General features: G+C 54.6%; 1 protein-coding gene across 1 annotated transcript in view; it reads left to right on the top strand.

Moving 5' to 3' along the window:
• The window catches only part of TBCD (tubulin folding cofactor D), a 160,019-nt gene that overhangs the window by 121,878 nt on the left and 16,687 nt on the right, over positions 1–21,454 (top strand). The window contains exons 21-29 of the mRNA XM_049635394.1: positions 1,443–1,503; positions 2,708–2,730; positions 6,980–7,011; positions 12,781–12,843; positions 13,683–13,759; positions 15,356–15,437; positions 17,265–17,383; positions 17,871–17,962; positions 18,516–18,656. Coding sequence (XP_049491351.1) covers positions 1,443–1,503; positions 2,708–2,730; positions 6,980–7,011; positions 12,781–12,843; positions 13,683–13,759; positions 15,356–15,437; positions 17,265–17,383; positions 17,871–17,962; positions 18,516–18,656 — 690 coding nt within the window. The remainder of the gene's footprint in view (positions 1–1,442; positions 1,504–2,707; positions 2,731–6,979; positions 7,012–12,780; positions 12,844–13,682; positions 13,760–15,355; positions 15,438–17,264; positions 17,384–17,870; positions 17,963–18,515; positions 18,657–21,454) is intronic.

Raw genomic sequence — 21,454 nt, 5'->3', positions numbered from 1 at the left:
AGGCGGTGACAGGAGCAGATGCGTTGTCAGAGACGGCGCCCAGTAGGCCATATGCTTAGTGGTCTTTGCTCACCTCACTTTTCATCGTTTAAAATATCAGAGAGTGTAGGGGCACCTGAGTGGCTCAGTCGGTTAAGCGGCCGACTTCGGCTCAGGTCACGATCTCACGGTCCGTGAGTTTGAGCCCCGCGTCGGGCTCTGTGCTGACAGCTCGGAGCCTGGAGCCTGTTTCGGATTCTGTGTCTCCCTCTCTCTCTGACCCTGCCCCGTTCATGCTCTGTCTCTCTCTGTCTCAAAAATAAATAAACGTTAAAAAAAAATTAAAAAAATAAAATAAAATAAAATATCAGAGAGTGTAAATGTAGACGTTTCCCCCCGAGGACGTCTCTAGTTGGCCAGTTCTAACAGAACGGGAGAGCACGTGGAGTCGGGTCAGTGGGGGAGCTCCCCGCATGCCACGCTTTGTGAGTTGGCAGGGCTGCTACGTGGATTTCTGCTTTTCTTTCTTGCACACAAGTAAAAACTCCCAACAACTGCAGTGTCTGTAATCTGGTTCCTGGACACTGTTGTAATCCCATCGGCTCGCTCTGCGTGATCCCCTGGGGTCCGCCGGGGCAGGTGCTGGCGGCAAGCACCGGGGTTTGGGTCCTATTCGCCCCACTGTGCGCCATGGCTCAGATACACAATGTCACACAGCCTTCCTGACATCCACGTCGGGGTGAAATGGCACCTGTGGGCCAGGCCGAGGACTCGGTGTCTATGGCAGTGCTCTCTGTGGTCGAGCAGAGACCAGGTGCGAGCTGGAGCCCTGCCCCGTGCGGCCGCAGGGGATGCGTGGGGTGTGACGGCGTGGTGAGGTGTCCACCAGGGCAGGGCAGGTCAGGGAGACCAGCGCGCGGGGTTTTCTTGGGGGTGGGATGTGGGTGGCCACTGCCTGGTGTGGACTAACGTCCCAGACTCCCGGAAGAGAGCAGGCTTCAGTGTTCAGCGCCTGTTCGTACAGTCGGTCTAGGCACAGAGTCCCCCTCGCGGTTAGGGAGTGGCGGGAAGCCCGCCTACGGTCGGGTTCTTGGATGCTGGCCGAGTGCCCGCAGTCCTTTCCAGGGCAGCAGTGAGCCTGCCGTGTGAGTTCTCGTCTGGCCCCGGAGCCCTCACCTCAGCTTTGGTGGGCCAAATCTCCGATGGGCGTCCTGGCTGCTCTGCGGCAGGCCTGGCTGCGTCCCCGTCCCAGGCCCACCTCCATCGTCGGCAAGCTGCTGCTCGGGAAGGTCCTGATGCCCGCCCTCCTTGAGGTGGGCACTGCTGTAGGCGGGTAGCCCCTGCAGGTGTTCGGGGAGGGAGGCGCTGGGGCACCTGAACACGATGCAGGCCTTTCTGAGCCCTGGGCTGCCCTAGTGCTTGTTGTGCTCAGGATCTCAGCTGTTGTGTTTGAACCCACGCAGGCCCATCACAGACTACCTGGACGACGCGGCAGTGCGGGGCCTGAAGCACATTCACCAGCAGGTCTGTGGGCAGCCCATCGGAGCGTCCCTTTCTCCAGGTTTCCTGGTGCCCGCAAGCGTCTGCTGCCCTTTTGAGCTGTCTCCACCCTCCTCAGCCCTGTTTGAAGCCCAGAGTCTGATGACTAGGAAGATCAGTGCTGGGGCCCCTTGGTTGGAAGCAGCTCTCTTCCTTTGGCCTCCCTGGTGGCCAGCACCTGGGGGTTGGTCTGGGGTGGGAGGGGCCTGCTGGGGCTCATGCATGCGCTCTCCTCCTGCGTGGCCAGCACCTCGGGCGGCACAGGAGGCCGCTAATCAGGCCCGTGCAGGTGACATGGCGTCTCCTATCTGGGCCTCATCCTCCTGTGCTGCCCAGCTGAACCTGTGCCTGGGTGTCTAGCCATTCAGGCGCGTTCCATGCCTTCCTGGACGTGGCCTGTGCTCACCGAGACGACACATAGAATAAGCACGAAGGCTTTGATTCCCAGCTGTGTCTCCACAGTGGGACTCGAGTCTGAAATGACACTCCTGTGTGTGACGTCTCTGGGGGAAGGTGTGTCTGTTTTTGTGGGGCTTTGAGATCTTCAAGGTTCTGTGATTCAAAAGAGGTAAAGTATGAACTAAGGCCTTAATGCTACTGGATAACATCAGAGTCACTCACGAGGACGTAGACAGGTTTAGCGTTTGTTGTTCAGAATAGAGTTTGGTATTCATTCCGGGTTCTCTCTTTATAGAACAATATACCGTCTTGGTATCAGACTCCCTTCCGGTGTAAGCCATTGACTATGATTTTGGCAAATCCCTTCGGTCTACTTGGGGTGGTGAAGCACCGCGAGGCGGTGCTGGGAGGGGTGCGGCGTGGAGACTCGGGGCCTCTGAGCCAGGGTCCTCTGCGAGTGCAGGAACCCGTAGTGTCTGCTCCCTCGAGTTTTTGTGGGAAACAGAGACGGCATTTGCCTAGCTCAGTGCCGTCTGGTGCAAGCGTGACAGTGTGAGGTGGGATGCCTCTCTCATAAGGGGGACACAGGAAAGCGGGCTGTCACCAGGTGCTCGCTGGGAGTAGAGTGGGCTCTGTGCTCAGGACCTGGGTCAGCTCTCCGGGGACACCAGCCTGAGAAATGCTTGCTGCGTGTCCTTGTCCTTCCCATCCGGTGCCTGGTAGCGTTGTACATCTGCTGCATGATTTTAAAAATCAATTAATTTTAATACCTAACTTTTACTTCTTTTAGCTTTACGATCGTCAGTTGTACAGGTAAGTGTCACCTACCCTACGTTCTCCTGTGTCTTATAGAGAAGATTCCTTATCAGTAAAGGTTGGGGTGGCCTGTCGGGGCTTCTGCGAGTTGCCCCCTCAATGCCTGCCCTATGTTTACTTGATTTGAAGGGCGTCACAGTCACAGGACATGGCTGGTCCTGGTAAGCTTTGGTGAGGTTTTCGTGTCCTATAAAGAAATGTGTTGTCCTATGGGTGCTGGGCGCTGCAGACTGCCACGTGGCTGCAGCCACAACGCCGAGCAGCCGGCCGGTCCTGTCTGTCTCCCCACCTGCGCAGATGGGGTCTCACCATGATGTCCTTGCTTGAAGGTCTGGCTTTCTTCACTTAGTGTGAAGTTGCAGAGAGTTGTCTGTGTTGCAGTGTGTGCCGTGGTGTTGCCTTGTGTCACCGTGTGCGGCTCAGTGGTGCACACGTGCTTGCTGTGTTGATCTGCCCGTCCGGTGTGGGCATTTGGGCTCTTCCAGCTTTTCTACTCAGAGTAAACCTGCTGTGAACATTGGCGCTCAGGTCCTGGTGTAGCCGTGTGTTCCCACCTTTCTTGGGTACGCACCTGGGAGGCTGTTGCTGGGCAGGACAGCGCGGGTGTGTTTTTAAGGCCCGACAGACTCATCCCAAGGGCTGTGCCCCTTTGTCTCCAGCAGTAGCCGGTCGGGAGCTACCCCCGCGAGAGTTGCGTTTCCCTGTGGACTGGTGACTGTGGCACCTTCTCCTGTGCTGACTGGTTGTCTTTTGTCGTCTTCCGTAAACTGACCGTTCGAGTCTTTGGCTTGTTAAAAACATTCTGCGATCTGTCTGCTCCCTGAGCTGTCAGCACTCTACTATTCTAGATGTGAGCTCTTTATACACCTGCTCTCCCAGAGTTTCCCCCGGACTGAGGCTTGTCTGCATTTTTCTTAGTGGCTTTTTAACATAACCGTGTGGAGTAGTGAGTATGGGCTGTTCTCCTTTGTCCTTGACATGTTCCCCTCTTCCTGAGAATGCGGGGCCTGCTCTGACCCCTGGCTGGGGGCCCCCCTTCCAGAGCTTCCTGTGCAGAGAAACTTCTTTCAGAACTACTCAGGTGACCTTCCCACAGTTGGCTGGCATTGCCCTCAGCTGATTTGGCAGCTGTCCTAAATTACTTTAAGGTTGATCTTCTGTGCCTCTTTCTTACTTCAGAATCCCCTTTTCTGGGCAGCTCTGTCCATGACAGTCCATGGACTGTTCCCATGAACAGACCCCTCTTCCCCCACAGACAGCCCTGTGCTTGAGCCAGTGCATAAATGTGAGTGGGGCTCATCCGTGTCCCATGAGCGCCTGTGGGATGTGGCTGGGTCTGTGCCGGGACCTTCCTTGGCTCAGTGGGCCCCATGGTTGGTGGAGAGATGCATCTGCGGTCCCAGGACGGTTCTGTAGTGTTGTCCCCTGTAGGTGTCCTTCTACTCTGGTTGGGGCAGGATCTTTGTGTTGCCCTGCAGATGATGCGCCTCCTGAGTGACTCACGGGTTCTGCGCCCTTCCCCAGTACGGGTTAGTGGACATTTCACCAGCAGGACCTGGTGGAGCCTTGTGTATACCTTGATGGGCTGCAGCTGCACAGTGTGGCCTGATCCCAGGGAAGGGGGCAGCCTGGCCGTGTGTCCTGCTGTGGACGTGACTGCTCCAGGTTCAGGCTTTCCATGATAACAGGCGCGTAGGGGTCAGCACCTGGGCTGCTCCCCTTGGGCTCTCGACTGTTACACCTCCGCTGTCCGCACCTGTCACAGCTGGCTTTCCACCTGTTCTCACAGCAAAGAGAACGCTGGCCCTCGAGCCTCGAGTAGAGAGCATGCCCAGTTCTTTCTGGTGAAATGCATGAGCCCCCAGAAGGCTAAGCCGCGGCGTTGAGGCCGACGCACGGCACAAGGGAGTGCCGCGCACAGCTCTGCCGGGTAGCCAGTGGCTGATGATGGTGTCCGTTCGCATCTTACAGGTTCTAAGCGTACACCTGTGCCTTGTTTTAAATTTTGCTTTTAGCGATGAGTCTCCAGAACAAATAGAAAATGACACCCTTCAGTGAGGTCAGTGCACAGAGAAAAAGCACGTGGCCTCCTACCGCCACGGCAGCCCCCTGGGTGGGAGAGGCCTGTGTGCCTGCAGTGTTTACTCACCACGTGTGACTCAAGTACACGCCTCAGCCAGAGGCCCTGGCCAGTGACCACAGCGGTGAGGTCACATTGCCCCGCGTCGCTCCTGGGCCTGAGGGTTCCCGCCGGGGCTTGAACCTGAGTGGGAAACGCGGTGGCCACCACCAGGGCCCCGCGCTGTGTGCTGATACTATCCGGCCTCTTCCCTTTTTGTTTGCATGACACCGCCCTTTGTTTTGTTTTGTTTTGTCGCGGGTAACGTTCCACATTGTGGGTTTACAGGCTGTTCCCTCGTGGCTGGGTCTGGCTCACTCACCGTGTGGCTGGTGTGGCTGGCCTAGACACTCGTGTTGCCCACAAAGGAGGCATGCCAGTGTGGTTGCCCACTAGCGGGAACACCAAGTTAACCTCTGGGTTCAGGGGAGACCTCCAGAAGGTCACATGTGCCGCACGCCCCTCACACGCCGCGGGTGAGTGACCTGGGGGCTGGTAGTTTCATGACGTGTGGACCCCCGTTTTCTAGCGCCTGCTCCCTTGCCCGAGTCAGTCACATGGTTGCCAAAGCACGCTGGTCTGATCCACTCTTGCTCCTATGCTTGCTGTCCAGGACTTGTGTGGAAAACCAGCTTTTCTTTTCATCCTCATGTTGCTGCTGCTGGCACCCACGTTCTCACCAGCGTGCCGAAACCCACGGGCATTGTTTTCATTCTCTGCTCAGATCGTCCCAGATTTGGCCCATGGGAGCTTGTTTGAGCGGACTGCTGTCATTTTTACAAGATTCCCTTAGTCTGAGCATTTCTTTGTAGCAAGAACTTTTTAAACCTTTCTCAAAAAAATTATTTTGGTTTTTGTTCCCACTGCCATCGATGGTGTTGAGTGCAGCTCTTCTCAGGTTGGGTATTTTACCTTTTAGGTTCCATTTGCGTCTTATGCCTTCAGTGTCCTCCTTGAGCTTGTGTCTCCCTCTGCCTCCGTGGTGCATGTGACCCCAGTAGCCACCAAAACGGCCTCGTGCGCTGCCGAGTCCTTCTTGGTGTTTGTGGGTCGTGTTTTGCAGCTGATTCTTGTGTAGATGCCAGCGGTGTGAGATTTTGTCGCTGGGTACAGGGTGTGGCTGCTGGCCGCTCACTGCCTTCTGGTGGGTCTGTGACTGGTCACCATTAGTTGGCTCCTTTCTGGCCGACACTGAAGGGCCTGTGGTGGGTCCAGAACCAGCTCACGGATGGGCCTTGTGCACGACCAGGTTCTGCCACTCTTGCTGCCAAGGCCCCTCCTGCTGTGCAGGCTCCCGTGAGTATCTTGCCTTCTTGCAAGCATTTCTTTCCTCTTGGGCTCAGGTAGTTCCTTTTCTTGCACGTGTGGCTCATGACACCCCCTCCCCCCCACCTCCCGTTTGAGGATGCCCCCGCAGGGCTCTGGGCCCCCACCCTCTGCCTCCACCTCCTTGACTCTGCTGACGGGAGGCTCCTCGGCTTGGCCGTCATCCTGAACCTGGGAGTGTCCTAGGCTTTGCCTGCTTCCCTCCCCCCACAGGCTCTGTGCTCAGTGTCAGAGCTTTCCTTTCCTAGAGTTCATCCAGTTGCCTAATTGTTTAAGGCAAGAGGGCGAGTCTTGTTACTGTCTGGGCCAGAAGCAGGAGTCTCCTAAACTGCCCTGTAGTCTTCTCATGGAGTGCTCTTACGCTCACACCCACCTCTTTTCCCAAGGTCAGCGTCAGGCATTGGGTGTCTGGAACCGGCAGTGCTTCTTCCCCGAGGGAACATCAGCAGATGGCTTCCTTGGGCTGGATGCTGGTAGCTTCCTGGCATCCCTTGTTCTTACAGACTAAGAGCCGAGCAGTATTTGGAACTTGTTCTGTGTGACCGTATAGTGTGGTTAATGCTTGTGAGGATTATAGTGCCCGGTGGAGCCCAAGAATCAGAATGACCCCATCTGGAAGGCGGTGGTTATAGCACGTTTTCCATTTCTCACTGTAAGAGCTGTTTCCTGGCGGTAACAAATGTGGCTCAGCAGCCTCTTACTGGTGTTTACAGCCTGAAGTTTCACGTGTTACTTAGTGAGAATATTTCGTGTTCTGTGTGGTAAAAGATGTTAACTCTGAATGTTTTCATTGATTTTCAGGGGTCTAGGAGGAGAACTCATGAGACAAGCAGGTAGGTCTGAGCCCCAGGCTTGTGTGAGACTAAGTCCTAAGGGTGTTTGCTTCACTCTCCAGTGCTGCGTGTTCTTTGTACCCTCAAGCCCTTGCTTGCTTGCTTGCTTGCTTGCTGGCGTGGTGCACCCCAGAGTCCACGCCGTGTGGCATGCATGTCCTGGGCAGCGTGTGGTGCCAGGCCTGCCCCCCAGGTCGGCCCAGCCGTGATAGACGGGGGAGCAGGGAGTCCCCGCCTGGCTCACTTGTGTCCCGGTGGTGTTACTTGGAAAGACTTGAGGAGAGGTGGCCTTTCCCCGCATCCTCCTCCTCCTCCTTCAGCACCCATGGCTCCCCTGTGCCAGAGTAATTACCATGTAGAAAAACTGCTTTGTTTTGTCCAAAGATGAAAAAAAAGCAACTGCTATTTTAGTGTTTTCATAGCACCCCAGATTCTTGAGGGCTTTGCCCTGGGGGATAGCTGTGCTCTGTGGTTTGTTGCAGGGGTGCTGAGGGGGGGGCCCTCCATCCTCCCCTCCCTGTCTCCCCCTGCTGTCTGTGCCGGGAGGCTGCCTAGAAGGGGCGCCTTGGCGGGTGTTGCTGCTCAGAGGGCCCCTGGCTTCCAGCCTGTTTGGTCAGTGGGTGCTGCTGCCAGGTCAGTACAGGACAGAGGATGGTGAGGCCAGCCAAGGCATATGGAAGATCGTCACTTAGTCACCAGGAGGAAGTGAGCCCTAGCATTTTCTTTTTTAAAAAATGTTTATTTTTGAGAGAGAGAGAGTGAGAGAGTCCTAAGCAGGCTCCATGCTGTCAGCACAGATCCTGACATGGGGCTCAGACTCACAGACTGTGAGATCGTTACCTGATCTGAAGCCGGATGCTTAACCAACTGAGCCCCCCAGGTGCCCCAGGCCCCAGCATTTTCTTGAACACATATTATTAATTTGCTTCCTAGTGTGGGAGGTGAGGACCCACATACTACTCTCCTAATGTCTCCCAATCTCTTGTGGATTTAAGTCACATAGAAGAGGACTGTTTTATCCAGTTAAAATTCATTTAAACGTATCCTTGTACCTGCCTTAAAAAAAAATCTCTTTATTCCTCTGCGTTTCTGAACTTCCAAGGGGATCCTTTCCTTTGCCTGAACACCAAATGCTCTTTAGTGTTTTCCGTGATGTGTGTCTGCTGGCAATAAACTCTGATTTGTCTGCAAGTGTCTTTCTACGTTTTCTACACCTTCATTCCTAAAGGGTATCTTTGCTGGGTATAGAACTGATGGTCCTCATTTATTTATGCACATATTTATCTGCACTTAAAAAAATTTTTTTTTCAACGTTTTTTTATTTATTTTTGGGACAGAGAGAGACAGAGCATGAACGGGGGAGGGGCAGAGAGAGAGGGAGACACAGAATCGGAAACAGGCTCCAGGCTCCGAGCCATCGGCCCAGAGCCTGACGCGGGGCTCGAACTCACGGACCGCGAGATCGTGACCTGGCTGAAGCCGGACGCTTAACCGACTGCGCCACCCAGGCGCCCCTATCTGCACTTTAAAGACAACATTGTATTATTCTGTCAGCTTCTTTTCCTGTTTTGTGGAGAAGTTTCCTGGCAGTCTATTTTCTCTGGCCTCTTTGAGGTTGTGTCTTTGTGTCTGGTTTTCATGGCTCACACAGCAAACCTAGAGCGGGGGTAACAGGTTCCATAATCTGTAGTGTCGGTGGCTTGTTTGGGTCACTTTTGGAAAAACTCAGCCATCATGTCTTCAAATTTTGCTCTTCTACTCTTCCTCCCGCTGCTTCTGGGGCTCTAGGCTCCGCAGGGTAGACCTACTTCTCTACTCTGCACGTCTTGTCCGTATCCTGCTTTTCTGTCCTTTTCAGTTTGGATATTTGCCCCATATTCCATGTCACAGATTCTCTCTTCAGTTTATTTATTATTAAACTCATCCGTTGGATTTTTAATTCTTGTGTTTTTGTGTTTCAGAGTTTATTTTTTAATAGTTTCTATATCATTGTCATAGTTTTTAATAATTTACCTTTTTGAACAAAATAAACATTTATTTTTTAAAGTTTATTTTACTTATTTTGAGAGAGAGAGAGAGCGTGCGTGTGTGTGTGTGCAGGGGAGGGGCAGGGAGAGGGAGAAAGAGAATCTCAAGCAGGCTCTATGCTGACAGCAGAGAGCCTGACATGGGGCTCGAACTCCAGAACCATGAGATTGTGACCTGAGCTGAAGTCGGAACCTTAACCAACTGAGCCACCCAGGTGCCCCTGAGCAAAATAAGCATTTAGAATCGATGTCTAATAACACCATTGTCCAGAGCTTGTGTAGGCCTGGATATTGGGTCTGAGAAGTTAGAGAGGTACTTTGTTTCCTACCCCAGAGGGTCTTTACATCAGCTTCTGGCTGGAGGCGAGGGGTGCGAGCAGTCTGGGTCACCTCCAACCCTTTCGGGCCTTGAGAGGTTCCGTGCTGGCTGAAGCCAGCAGACCTGTGTTTTGTGTCTGGGGTGTGGTCCTTTGGATTCAAGGCCGTGTGAAGATTTCTCAGTTTCCCCTCAGTCGCTCTGGACTCAACACTCTGTCCCAGTGGCCCTTGGAGGCTCGTGTATGCTTTGGCCATCTTCCTGGGCTTTGAGGGTGAGCCTCCTCTGGCAGAAGCCGCTCGGGCCAGGGGTGTGGCCCCCGTCTGTGCTCCCCTGGAAGCTCCCCAGTGACTTCAAGCACGTAGAGTTTGTTTCTACTTTTGTCTAGCTTTTTAAAAATGTTGTCTTAGCTGGTGGGTTGGTCTGAGTGACCTGGCCTGTAACCTTTCTTTTAAAGTTTTATTTTGAAATAATTGTAGACTCACAGGAAATTATAAAGCTCTTTTCTGTTTTTGTTTTTAACTTAAAAGAATGCATTTAAAGTTCCAGTGTAGGGGCGCCTGGGTGGCGCAGTCGGTTAAGCGTCCGACTTCAGCCAGGTCACGATCTCGCGGTCCGTGAGTTCGAGCCCCGCGTCAGGCTCTGGGCCGATGGCTCGGAGCCTGGAGCCTGTTTCCGATTCTGTGTCTCCCTCTCTCTCTGCCCGTCCCCCGTTCATGCTCTGTCTGTCTCTCTCTGTCCCAAAAATAAATAAAAAACGTTGAAAAAAAAAAAAATAAAGTTCCCGTGTAGGGCAAATCTTTAAGAAAATTATTTTTTTAAATATTGAGGACTCGGATTTACTAGTCCGAAAACATACTATGTAAAACGATTCGAAGCAGAGTGGCATTTTCTCAGGAGCAGGCAGGCAGAATGGTAGAACAGAAGACAGGATCCAGAAACAGACTCTGATGTAATAACACCTATGGGATTTGACACATGACACACAGGTACCTCCAGCATTGGTGGGGAAGGTGGCTTACTGAGGAGTGAGGAGGTCACGGATGGCCGTGTGGGAGAAATGAAAATCGTATCCCCACCTCATGCATATCCAAAACGAAATTTCTGATTAAAAACTTAAATACAAAAAACACAACTTAAAAAACTTCCAGGAAATTTTAGGAGACATTGTAGGGATAGCATCGGTCTCTAAAAAACTTAACCTGGCAAATTTCAAAGCTACACAGAAGCACAGAGAAAGAGCTTGCAGAGCCTCACGTGTTGTGCTTCTGTTGCAACGAGCCTGGGAAGCAGACCCAGACATACTCCCTCAGGTGGTCCTCACTGGGGCACGGGTTTGTCCTGTGTTCTGATGTTGGCTTCTGGCACGTAGACGCCCCACAGGATGAGCAGTAGCTCCACAACTGGAAACAGTAGAAAATCATGCGCTTGTCTACGTAAGTTGTGAAAACCGTTGGACGGGCAACACGGAGTTAGAGAAAGTACCTGGACTACAGTGAAAGACCTCTTCAAAATTGCCGGAGCAGATACACGGACGCTCCCCGTGAGCGCACCTGTGGCGGCCCCCATGCTGCTGACAGGTGCCTAGAGGACAGCGGAATTCTTTTTCCAGGTGGCGCTAGCCCCTGGAGTGTGAGCTGTCACAGGCTTTCCACTCTGCCCTCGGGCGGTGTCTCTTGCCATTAGAAGTGTGTACGTTCCTGCGACCCGGGTGCCACCACGGGGGCTCCGCACGCAGAGCTGTGTAAGGGCAGGTGGGCAGTCCGTGTCCACAGGCGTGTGTGGCGACCTCGTATGCAGTGGCCGAGAACCGGAGGGAGCACTCAGCCCGTCGGGAGAGATCCTGAACGACTAATTTCGTGTCCCGAGTACAGAGCACCACACGTCTGCTCACAGTGGTGTGAGGTCTCCGGCCGTTGGTTGCCTCGTTAGAGGGAAAAGCAGGGTGGTGGCTGGAGTCTGTGCTGGTGGCCAGGGAGCCCCCGTAGCTGGGTGGGACCTCGTTCCTGGTCACGGGTAGTGGGAGTCAGGAGCTGTGAGGAGGGGGACAGGCTCACCTTTGGTCTGGGGCACCCCGTGTGGCTGCTCTGGCTGGCGGTATGTGGCACGACCGTGTGGGCCTTGTGTCCCCGAGTGAGGGTGGCAGGCCCCCCCCAGCACGCTGTGCACCGGGCGGGAGCCGTTGTCGTCAGCAGCAGGGTCAGGCGGCCCTTGTCCCGAGTCCAGCCGGGCTGCCCGACTGCTGTCACATTCCAGTGTGGGCCGGGTGCCTGGGGTCAAGGTGGGAGGTGGGGTGGGGGGTGTAGAGAGACCCCCGGAAAGGGAGTGTGTGTGTGGCAGCAGTGCTGTTCCTTCCTGCGTCTGTAGAAGCGTGAGGGCGGCTGTGGTCCTGTCAGGCACCCAGGGGTGATGGCCGGAATGCCAGTGGCAGTGTCTTCTCTGACGACTTTCTGTGGTGTTGGGATTTTTTAGCACCTACAGATTATTTATGCCATCGAGAAAAAAACCACTGGAGCTGGATCGAGTGAGGTGTGCCTGACATGGGGGGTGCAGGGTCACCCTCTCTCATGTGGGCCACTGAGGAGAGGAGTCAGGGTGCTCGTGTTGGGGGCGTGTGGCGTGCTGGGGTGCACGGCTTGCCAGGAGGTTGGGCCTGTCAGAAGTTGTGCAGTGGGAGAGGGCAGCCCGCAGGAGGGCCGCCAGGTGGACGCTCGTAGCTCGTGGATTTGATCCCGTACTTCTGGTCGTTTTCTGTGCAGTGGGTGGTCTCTTTAACCTGTTGATTATATTGGACCAGATTTCTGCCTGTGGGTGTAGTCATCATTTCTTTATTTAAGAAACTGATGCTAATCATTCACAGAGGTTAGGGATTTACTCAAGCTTTTAACACCATGGTCTGTCTGGGAACTCACAGGCTCAGCTGTCCTCACCCCTCAGTGGACTCCCCCCCCCCCCCCCCCCCCATATGCTGTCATGTCCTCACCCCTCAGTGGACCCCTGGTGCTCACGTGTCCTGCCCTAGGTGGACTGGGAGTGCTCACCTGTGACAGGAGTGCTTGCTCCGTCCTTGGGGCCCCCTTCCTCCTGTGGGAGCTGCGTCTCAGATGCCACAGCTCCTGGTAACTCGTAGGTTATCGATGGCCCCGTTAGCACATGCGTCCTCTGAACTGAGAGTTGGCCCTGGGGTTTTGGGTTGGGGTCAGGCCTGTAAGCTGTGGGCTTGTCGGCTGCAGTGCCTTGTGCAGGCCTGACCACGTCTGGAGCAGGTTCTCCGAGGCCGTACAGGTGAGGAGGCGCCAGGGCCCCCGCGGGCCAGCCGGACGCCAGCACTGATGTGTCCAGAGCGTCTGGGCATTGAGGGCCAGGCGGGCACTGCGATGGGCATTTCTGGAGAAATGACGTTGTATTTGTCCTTTTTCTTCCTAGTGTGCGTTCTGATTGAGAACTTGTCCCTTTCTAAGATGCCTTTTAGAGGTGACGCCATCGTTGGTAAGTGCTTTTCTTCTTCATTGACTCACATGGTAGCACTTTCGGCCAGAACTATTCCACACTAAAAGGTAAAAGTGAGCCGGCTAGGATGTTTCATGATCTCAGAATGCCCATTTTCGAAATTGCTGTGAGGACCCATTGTAAGAAATGAGAACCCCCGCACGCTGTCCCCTCAGAAAGAGGGAGAATCTCTCCCTTGTCTTCTGAGAGATCAGTGGGCCTCCTTCCCCTGAGCCGGGACTCGGCAGTACCGGGCCTTCTCAGCTCCTCACCTTGACCGGGTGCGGGCAGGGGTGTTGGGGGCCAGCTGTGGTGGAGCAGTGGCCGGGCCGCTGTGCAGGCCTGGCGTCCTCTGTGTTCTGTGGCATCTGGCCACAGAGGGGCGGTAAGGAAGGGGCTTTGGGGTCACCTCCCAGGCCGCCTTTTTTCTTTGCAGTCTCACGGGTTCCTTGCCCTGTGCTGCCCCGCAAAGAAGGTTGGATAAATTTAGCATTCCTCGCTCAGTGTGGGGTCTAGTTGAGTTGAATGTTTGGGTAATTATCCGTGTGGGTTTGGGGGTTGCATTGCTTGAGAGAGAGGTGCTGGAAGCCACCACCTTGCAGTATTAAAAAAGCAAAAATTTCCCATGGTAACAGTTAACATTTCTGCAGCCAAAGGAAGGCTCTCTCCCTCTGAATGGAGAGGGCCCTTGGAATTTTGTGCAGCCTGGGTAATGTTTACCTCAGATTTTCTCCAGATTCATCTTGAAGGGTTACCATCCACTTTATGAGGTAGATCTGTTGTTTTTAATTTCATCTAAATGTTCCTAATTGGGTAAAATGATTGTCTTTGTTTGACAGATGGTTGGCAGTGGCTGATAGATGACACTTTGAGAAATCTCCATCTTATTTCAACTCCTTCTAGACAACAGATCAAGGTATGGTAAGCAAGATTTCTGTGGCTGTTCCATTGTATGGAAAGTGACATTAATTTTTTTCCTAGTGTTTGTTTCAAAGGACGGTGTGGGTTGTGAGTCCCTTTTATACACTAACGTGATAATTGATAAATGCCATAGTTCTGTTTGGAATTCTAGATGGTATTGTCTGTATAATTTATAATCAGGAAAACTAACGTAGCCAACGATGACCAGAATATTTAATTTTTTATTAGCATTTCTGGCTTAATTAGATTCACCTTCTGCACATTCCTTCTGTTTATGCGTACTAATTACTTGCTCAGTTGCGCTCTGTGTCCTGTTGGGTTGCGGGGTGGTAAGGTTAGACTCTGCTGGGACGCCCAGGTGCATGTGGGAAGCTCGGTCCAGGGTCCCTGCCTGCACGCATTGGTTGTCTTGAGTGAGGACAGGGTGTGTGTGTCCGGTGGCCCATGTGCTGCTGCCCTGTCCTGGGACAGGTGACTTTGGGCTGGCAGAGCTGTCACAGAAGTTCTAGAGTGGGGTGTGGACGGGCTTTGGTATTGAGGGTGGAGAAATGGAAGTCCGTATTGGTCTCCTGTATGATTAATGCTGTAGCCTCCTATGTATCCTTTTTTACTTTTTTATGTTTATTTTTGAGAGAGAGACAGAGCGCGGGAGGGGCAGAGAGAGAGAGAGGGAGACACAGAATCCGAAGCAGGCTCCAGGCTCCGAGCTGTCAGCACTGAGCCCGACCGAGGGCTCGAACTCACGAGCTGTGAGATCATGAGCTGAGCTGAAGTCGGATGCTCAACTTTTACTGAGTCACCCAGGAGCTCCTGACCCTTTTATTTTAAAGGAACTTTATCATTCTGTAGAATCCACATACAGTTTTACTAGCTGAATTCGAATGTTTCACAGTCAGGGCCTCAAAATTTCCTTTGAAGACTGTTCCCACAATGGAGTCACACCAGCGGTGATTGTGGCAGTTTGCACAGATGACCCCTCGGTGTGGTGCTGCCTTGTGTGGTCCATCCCTGTGCCAGTGGCCCTTCCTGTGTGGCCTCTGGCGTGTCTCTCCAGGGCTGCTCTGTTGGACTCAGCTCCCTGATGTGGGGGAGCAGCAGGAAAGAAAATAGGAATCCAGCATTCACCCTTTGCTGTCTGTCTGACCCTGAGAGGCTTACCTTGAGCTCAGGTTCCTCCTGTGGGGAGCGGAGGTGTGCCGGGGGCCCCGGGGCCCGTGGCTGCTGTTGACTCCCACTCACTCCCCCTCCACCCTGGCCCCACGGCGCCTCTCCAAACGATACTTGTACACTACTCCTGTGTGTGTAACGCACGCTTTGCCCTTAATTCTGCTGGGAAAGAAAAAGTGCCCCATTTTATTATTAACTGTTTGTATCCGAAGACACTTGCACTGTATGGAAGAAATCACGATTCCATTCGGGTTGTTAGTTGCAGAAAACGTTTAAGTTCTAATTGTATCTGGCGACGACCAGCAGATGGGCTAGAAAGGGGTACTTGACTCAGTTTCTGGTTGTTTCAGACTTACTGGGGGGCACTGGGGGAGGGGCGGGAGGTACGGGGGGCACTGGGTACTCACGTACTGCTCTGTTTCAGGAAGCAGCCGTCTCGGCCCTGGCTGCACTCTGCCTCGAGTACTACGCCCGGGAGGCTGGGGAGGCAGATCCCGCTAGGCAGGGTGAGTGGGCCACAGGGGCTTCCAGCAGGAAGCGTGGGCGTGCAGGGCGTGGAGCGCTGTCCCCTGCTGCAGGGTGGACGGGTTTGGGGAGCCGGGGTTGGGGCTGGAGCTGGGGAGGGCAGAGATGGTGATGGCCGCTGCGGGGGGGGGGGGGGTCTCTCGTGGACCCATGGGGTTCATGGGGCATCTGGAGGCGTTGGTCTGGCTCTAGATGTGTGTGTGCCTGGCACGTGGGTATTCCCCCCACCCAGCACCAACGAGCGTGATGCTCACGCACAGAACCCACACTTACGTCAGCAGCATTTGCCTGAATGACATTTTAAAGCAAACTTCCCCACTCTGGGCTTGGAGGTTCCCTTTGTACGTGGATGGAGTGCCTTCCTGCTCTGTCCTCCCACGGGACCTCCCGTTTCGGTTCCATTTTGTTTGTTTTCCTTGGTGCCTGTTCCTTGGCCCCTTCCTCTCTTGTCTGGAGGGTTTCCCGGAACCCCCTCGTGGTGGTTTGTCTGTCACATCACGGGTGCCTTCGGGATCTGGGCTGCGTGGAGGCGTGGAGACGCTCACGTTGGCCTGCCGTGGTGCCCTGCGTGCGGCATTGCTTACACAGTTTTACTGAAGTGGCTGGACCGTCTCTTGAGCACTACAGGAAGCACTCTTCTAAGTTACGTTAAATGGGTAAAAATCATGCGTGCGATAGTCTAAATCTACTTTCTGTGATTTTTTTCAAAAATAAGAAAATATTCTGTAATGGGATCTTCTGACCGACTTTCCAAGTTTATGACATTTTTCCCTTGACCACAGTTTCACATAAAGAGTACCATTTTATATTTAGTCTAATTTAAAAAAATGGGACGATAATGTCACGATTCACGGTATGGCCTTGTTGTGCACACGGGAGGAGTGGGCGGTGCTCTGGAGTAACCTTCCGGGTGTGGAGATCCCAGCTGGCGCTGCCAGGCGGCCGTGGTCACGCCCTGGCGGTTCCAGTGGCACTCCTGCGTCCTGACGCAGGCCCTTGAGGTTTCCGTGCACGTGTCTCGATGGTCGTGTTTGTCGAAGTCTAAGCAGTGAGGACAGGAATCTGTCATGGTGGTCAGATGGATTGGGGTGTGCAGAGCTGTGTTGGTGCACGCCAGCCCGCCCCCCCCCCCCCCACTGTCACCCGAGTCTGCTTTGCGTCCTGTGTCCCTGTCCCCTCTTCTGTCCCTGACTGCGGCCCTCTTGTCTGAGGAGAGTCTGTCTGCTCACGCGGTGCTGTCACCCAGCCACACTGGTGGCTTCTGCCCCTACAAACTCACCGTCCGCGGGGCCTGTCTCTCTCGTGAGGGGGGCATCACATCCACTGTGAGCATTCATTTTCGGAGTGAATAGGACTGCACTGGTTCTATTTTTTTTTTTAAGATTTTATTCTATTTTTTTTTAAGATTTTGTTTTTATTTTGAGAGAGAGAGAAAGCATAAGCAGGGGAGGGGCAGAGTATCCAAAGCAGCACAGAGCCTGACATGGGGCTTGAACCCACAAACCATGAGATCATGACCTTACCCAAAGTCAGATGCTTAACCGCCTGAGCCACCCAGGCGCCATCATGCATCATGCATTCCTGACCCCTCCTGGATTTATTCCCCTAAGAGTGAAATCATGTATTAAAATCGCCTAATAAAAAGTCTCAAGTCTGTTTTGATCTGAGCTACTGCTAAGGTACATCTGCTCCAGAAGCTGGCGGGGCTCGTCCATTTTTCTCACCACTGCCTCGCACATTTCTGAGGTCTTAAGCAGCGCGTGTTGTGCAGGAAGGAAGGCAGCGGCCCTGTTGTCACTTTCTTTCAGAGGAGCTGACCCGGCAGTATCTCGCTGACCTGCAGAGCCCAGAGGAGCTGACCCGCTGCGGCTTCTCGCTGGCTCTGGGTGCCCTCCCGTGCTTCCTCCTGAGCGGCCGGCTGCAGCAGGTGAGGTGCCCCGAGCCCTGCGAGGTGGGCCCGCTGGGGGAGGGGCCAGGCAGGATCCCACCGCAAATCCACACCCGTCCAGGCGAGTGGCCGTGAGGACGGCAGCAGGGTGCTACTCTTCAGGGTGCCTGGTGGATGGTCTCACGTGACTGGAGGGACTTGGAGGGGCTGAGTGCTAGTCTGATGGAAGGAAGCTGTTGCTGTGTCTGTGGAAACACACTTGCCCTTAGACGTGTGCTGTGTCCCCTTCCTCCTGTCCCAGATGCCTTGGGGTCGGAGGCACTGCACGGACCTCCTAAAACTCAGCTACCCGGCTCTCAGGACCTAACGGCCCTTGGAGAAGTAGTGGATCGAGATACCGAGTCAACTGATCATTGGTCACAATGTCCAGCCCTGGGCCATGGGATGGAAAGGTGGCACTGGGGGTGCCCCGCGGAGGTGGTCTGCCCGGGGCACGTTCTGTCGGTAGCTGGTTACCATCTTTCAGGTGCTGGCAGGCCTGGGAGCTGTGACCCTCATTCGTCCCGAGGATGTGAGCTTTGCTGAATCCAGGCGGGATGCCTTGAAGGCGATCTCGAGGTGGGTCCCCGGGCTGGCCCCCAAGTCTCTGCTCTCCCCTGCGCCAGCTACCAAACACTGAGGGCTCCAGAGAGCCCACTATCACCCGATGAATCTACTTTGAAGCAACGTTGTAACTTTTTATTTTCTCGCTGGTTGTCCCTTTGGTGAATGTTAACCTTCTGTGCTTTAGGAACACCAGGCCAGCTCGCAACTGGGGCGTGAGCCTTAGCTGGAGTCTGGAAGTGCTGTGTGGAGCGGTCTGTGGTGCCGGCCACATGTGCACACACGCCAGGACGTGCTCTCCTCTCTCTTCCAGATCCTCTCCTGCTCTGCGTGACGCTACTCCTTTCTTCTTGTCAGGATGGAGGGTGGGGGTGGGGGGGGCCAGGGGGCACAGGTGCAAATGTTAGGAAATGTGATTTTGGGGGAAATGTGTCATTCACCGTGTGCCAGCAAGGAAGAAGCTCTGGAATTCTGCATCTACGTCTGAGGTTGTCCTGTTCCGAGCATTTCCTGTTGGGAAAGATGGGGCCTCAGACACTTGCCATATTTCACACGTTTTTAATTTCAGGGTTTGCCAGACGGTTGGCGTGAGAGCAGGAGGGGCCCCAGACGAGGTTGTATGTGAAGCGAACGTCTCTCAGATTTACCGCACGCTGCTGGGCTGTCTGCGCGACTACACCACCGACAGCCGTGGGGACGTGGGCGCGTGGTAAGGTGGCAGGCGCGCCGGGCCCTCTGCTCGTCCTGTTGGGAGTAGCTTTGCGGGTGGACGGGGCTATGTCCAGCGTCTCCTGTTCACGGTCCTTGCCCGGTCGTGTGTTCCTGGGACAGCACAGCGTCCGCGGGCCCGGCTCTCAGCTGCGTTCCTCTCTTCTCTGAAAAACACTAAGTTGTAACACAGACGCTGATGTCGCTTCCTCGTCCTAGCCCCTGTGGTTGGCTTTCCAGTTCTCTCTTGAAAAAGTTCACACAAACAGAGCCCCCAGCGTAGCCATTTAGGGCAAGAAGGGGCCAGACTACTTTGGAGGAGGAAGGAGCTGGGCACTGTGGACCTCGGCTCCTTGTGACGGGAAACAGGAAACCAGGAGGAAACCGGTGCAGCTGTCCCCGCGAGGAAGCCCCCAACACCCTGTTGCAGCCCGAGCCATGAGAAGGCTGTGGCCGTGGTGCTCTGTGTCTTTGTGTCGTGTCTGTTCTTACGTCAGTAGCTGTCGCCTTTCCAGCATCTCAGGCTGCTTTTCTGTCTGCTGTGAAGACCAGACCGTGTTGCCCTTTGACCGGCAGAGCTGAGAGCTGCTTGCATGACTTCTGTCCCCCGTTCTGGACGCCCCGTGGTAGGGGCTGGCCGCGCTGGGGATGTCTCTGGCGTCCACGGAGTCACTTTTATTATGACGCAAACAGAAGTTGAGCTTTATGTCAAAGCTCAAAAGAAGAAAAAAGGAAATGAACATGTTTTCCGAAATCTGACAAGGTTTTGACCACATTTTTTTAAATCTCCCCTGAGACCTTCCACTGCCCTGCGAGCCCTGAAGCTCCACTCCTTTTTTTCAGTTTTTTCTTCTTAAGTTGTGTAAACTCTGCTAATTTATGTTCAGGTTCATTGGCTCTTTCTTGTGTCACGTCCATGCTGCCATCCGGCTCACCTGGTGACATTCGAATCTGTGTCGTCGTGTCATTACAGGTTCCTTTTGGTCTCTTCCCCACTTTCTGTGTCTGCTGACCTTTCCGCCTTTTCATTTGTCAGGATGTTCCCTCACCCCACGGGCTGCTTCCCTTCCCTCCTTCTCAGCCTCCGATGGTGTTAGGGACACGACTCGCGTGGGCTCCTGACAGCCTTGACATGTCCTCGTAGATGCAGGCACCTCCCTAATTCCTGTGTCCTTGGGAAGTCCAGACAGCTGCCTTGTGGCCCCCGCAACAGCATAGCCCCGACCCCTGTACTTCTCTGTCCCTGTGGGACGAGGGCCACGGGGCTGCACCCATCGGGGTCTGTGTCAGTGATGACGATCTGACCCCAGCCCGGGCTCACTTGTGCACCTTGGAGAGTGGGTCCTTCCTCCTGCTCCTTTGTGGGGGGCGGGGGCGCGTGTGGTTTTGGAGCACATTCTGGCTCTGGGCGGTTTGCTGTGGGGACGGGTTCTTTCACCCCTCCCGAGGGTGCTGATGGCTTTTTTGTGGCCAGTGGGCCTGGACTGAGTACAGAACTGTGGTCTCCCATCTCGCTCCTGCGTGGGCGTGGTGACCCCTGTAAGGGCCCATCTGTCACCTCACGTGGCCCTGGTCATCCTGACTCCTCACAGTTCAAGCTAGAAGGATGGTGGGTTGTCATGGGCCCCTCAGGGGTACAGACGCTGACGTCTGTGAGGAGGAAGCTCGGGTGGGCTGTGCACACAGGTACTCGTGTCCTTCCCGAGGGCCCACCACTGGGGAGTGCGTGTCAGAGCCCAGTGACGTTTGGTCCTCTGTCAGAGATTCCCACTCTCAGCAGAAAGTCTCCAGTGTTCGTTTATTTTTTCTATCTCTGTTCCTTCAGCACGTCCCTCGCGGTGGTTCCTGCGGCAACCCTGCATCTGTTTCTTTTGTCGTCTTTTGCTATTTTAACACCTGGTCTTTTTTTGTTTTTCTGTCTGTTCCTTGTGGTGTTAACTCTATCCAGAAATTGTACGTTCAGAATTGTGGAGGCTTTGGGAATGCACCTCCCTGCAGGGATCACGAAGGTTCCATCTGTCAGGCCTGCGGTGTGGGTGCAGATTGCCTGATGCCTTCAGCAAGCGGTCGGGTCATGCCTGTGTGGCCTCCCAGCTGCCCAAGCCCGGCATTTGGGACCCTGGCCCGTGCTTGCCCTGCCAGGAGCTGGTGAGGCCCCGAGGGCGTGTGCAGCTTTGGGTTTGTCCTCTGTGCATCCCCACCACCTCTCCTGTGAGTGCTGTGCCCACAGACACTGGGGGTCCATGGGGACGCTCAGGCCTCCTGCCCCCATGCCCTGCCCACCCTTGGCGTCTGTGTATTGGGTCCTGAGCAGCATCTGGTTGGCAGCCTTGCCCCAGGGACAGTCTGCCCAGCTCCTGTGAGCCCCCCCTCAAGGCCAACTTGCGCCTTGAGCGCCCCACACCTGCGCTCGGTTCGTCCGCCAGGCTCCCATGGGCCAGGACCTCCATCTGTCGGAGAGGGCAGGTTTGTGGTCCCTGCTGCTCAGCTGTGTCCCCAGTCTGAAGTGCCGCTTTCACCCTGGGTCGGTCAGTGACGCCACGGGCTCAGGTTTTCACGGCGTGGAAGCTTCGTTTTCTTCAGCGTGAGTGAATGTGGAGTGAGTCTGTGAGAGCAGAGAGTGACATTCCAGTCACCCGCTGCACATGTCTGTCCCGACATCTCTGTGCTGGTTTTGGGGTAGAGTCATGCTGTTTGTGCGCACACTGGGGACGTGGCATCTGCCTTCGGGCGTCAAATGCGAATCCTTGCTGGTGGAGCGTGGAGAAAGCGCTGTTGTCGGCCGCCTGTACTGGGTTT

Source organism: Panthera uncia, chromosome E1, assembly GCF_023721935.1.
Source record: "Panthera uncia isolate 11264 chromosome E1, Puncia_PCG_1.0, whole genome shotgun sequence".
NCBI classification, from domain to species: domain Eukaryota; kingdom Metazoa; phylum Chordata; class Mammalia; order Carnivora; family Felidae; genus Panthera; species Panthera uncia.
Note: the sequence above shows the minus strand (reverse complement) of the source record. Positions and strands in the feature narration are given on the sequence as shown.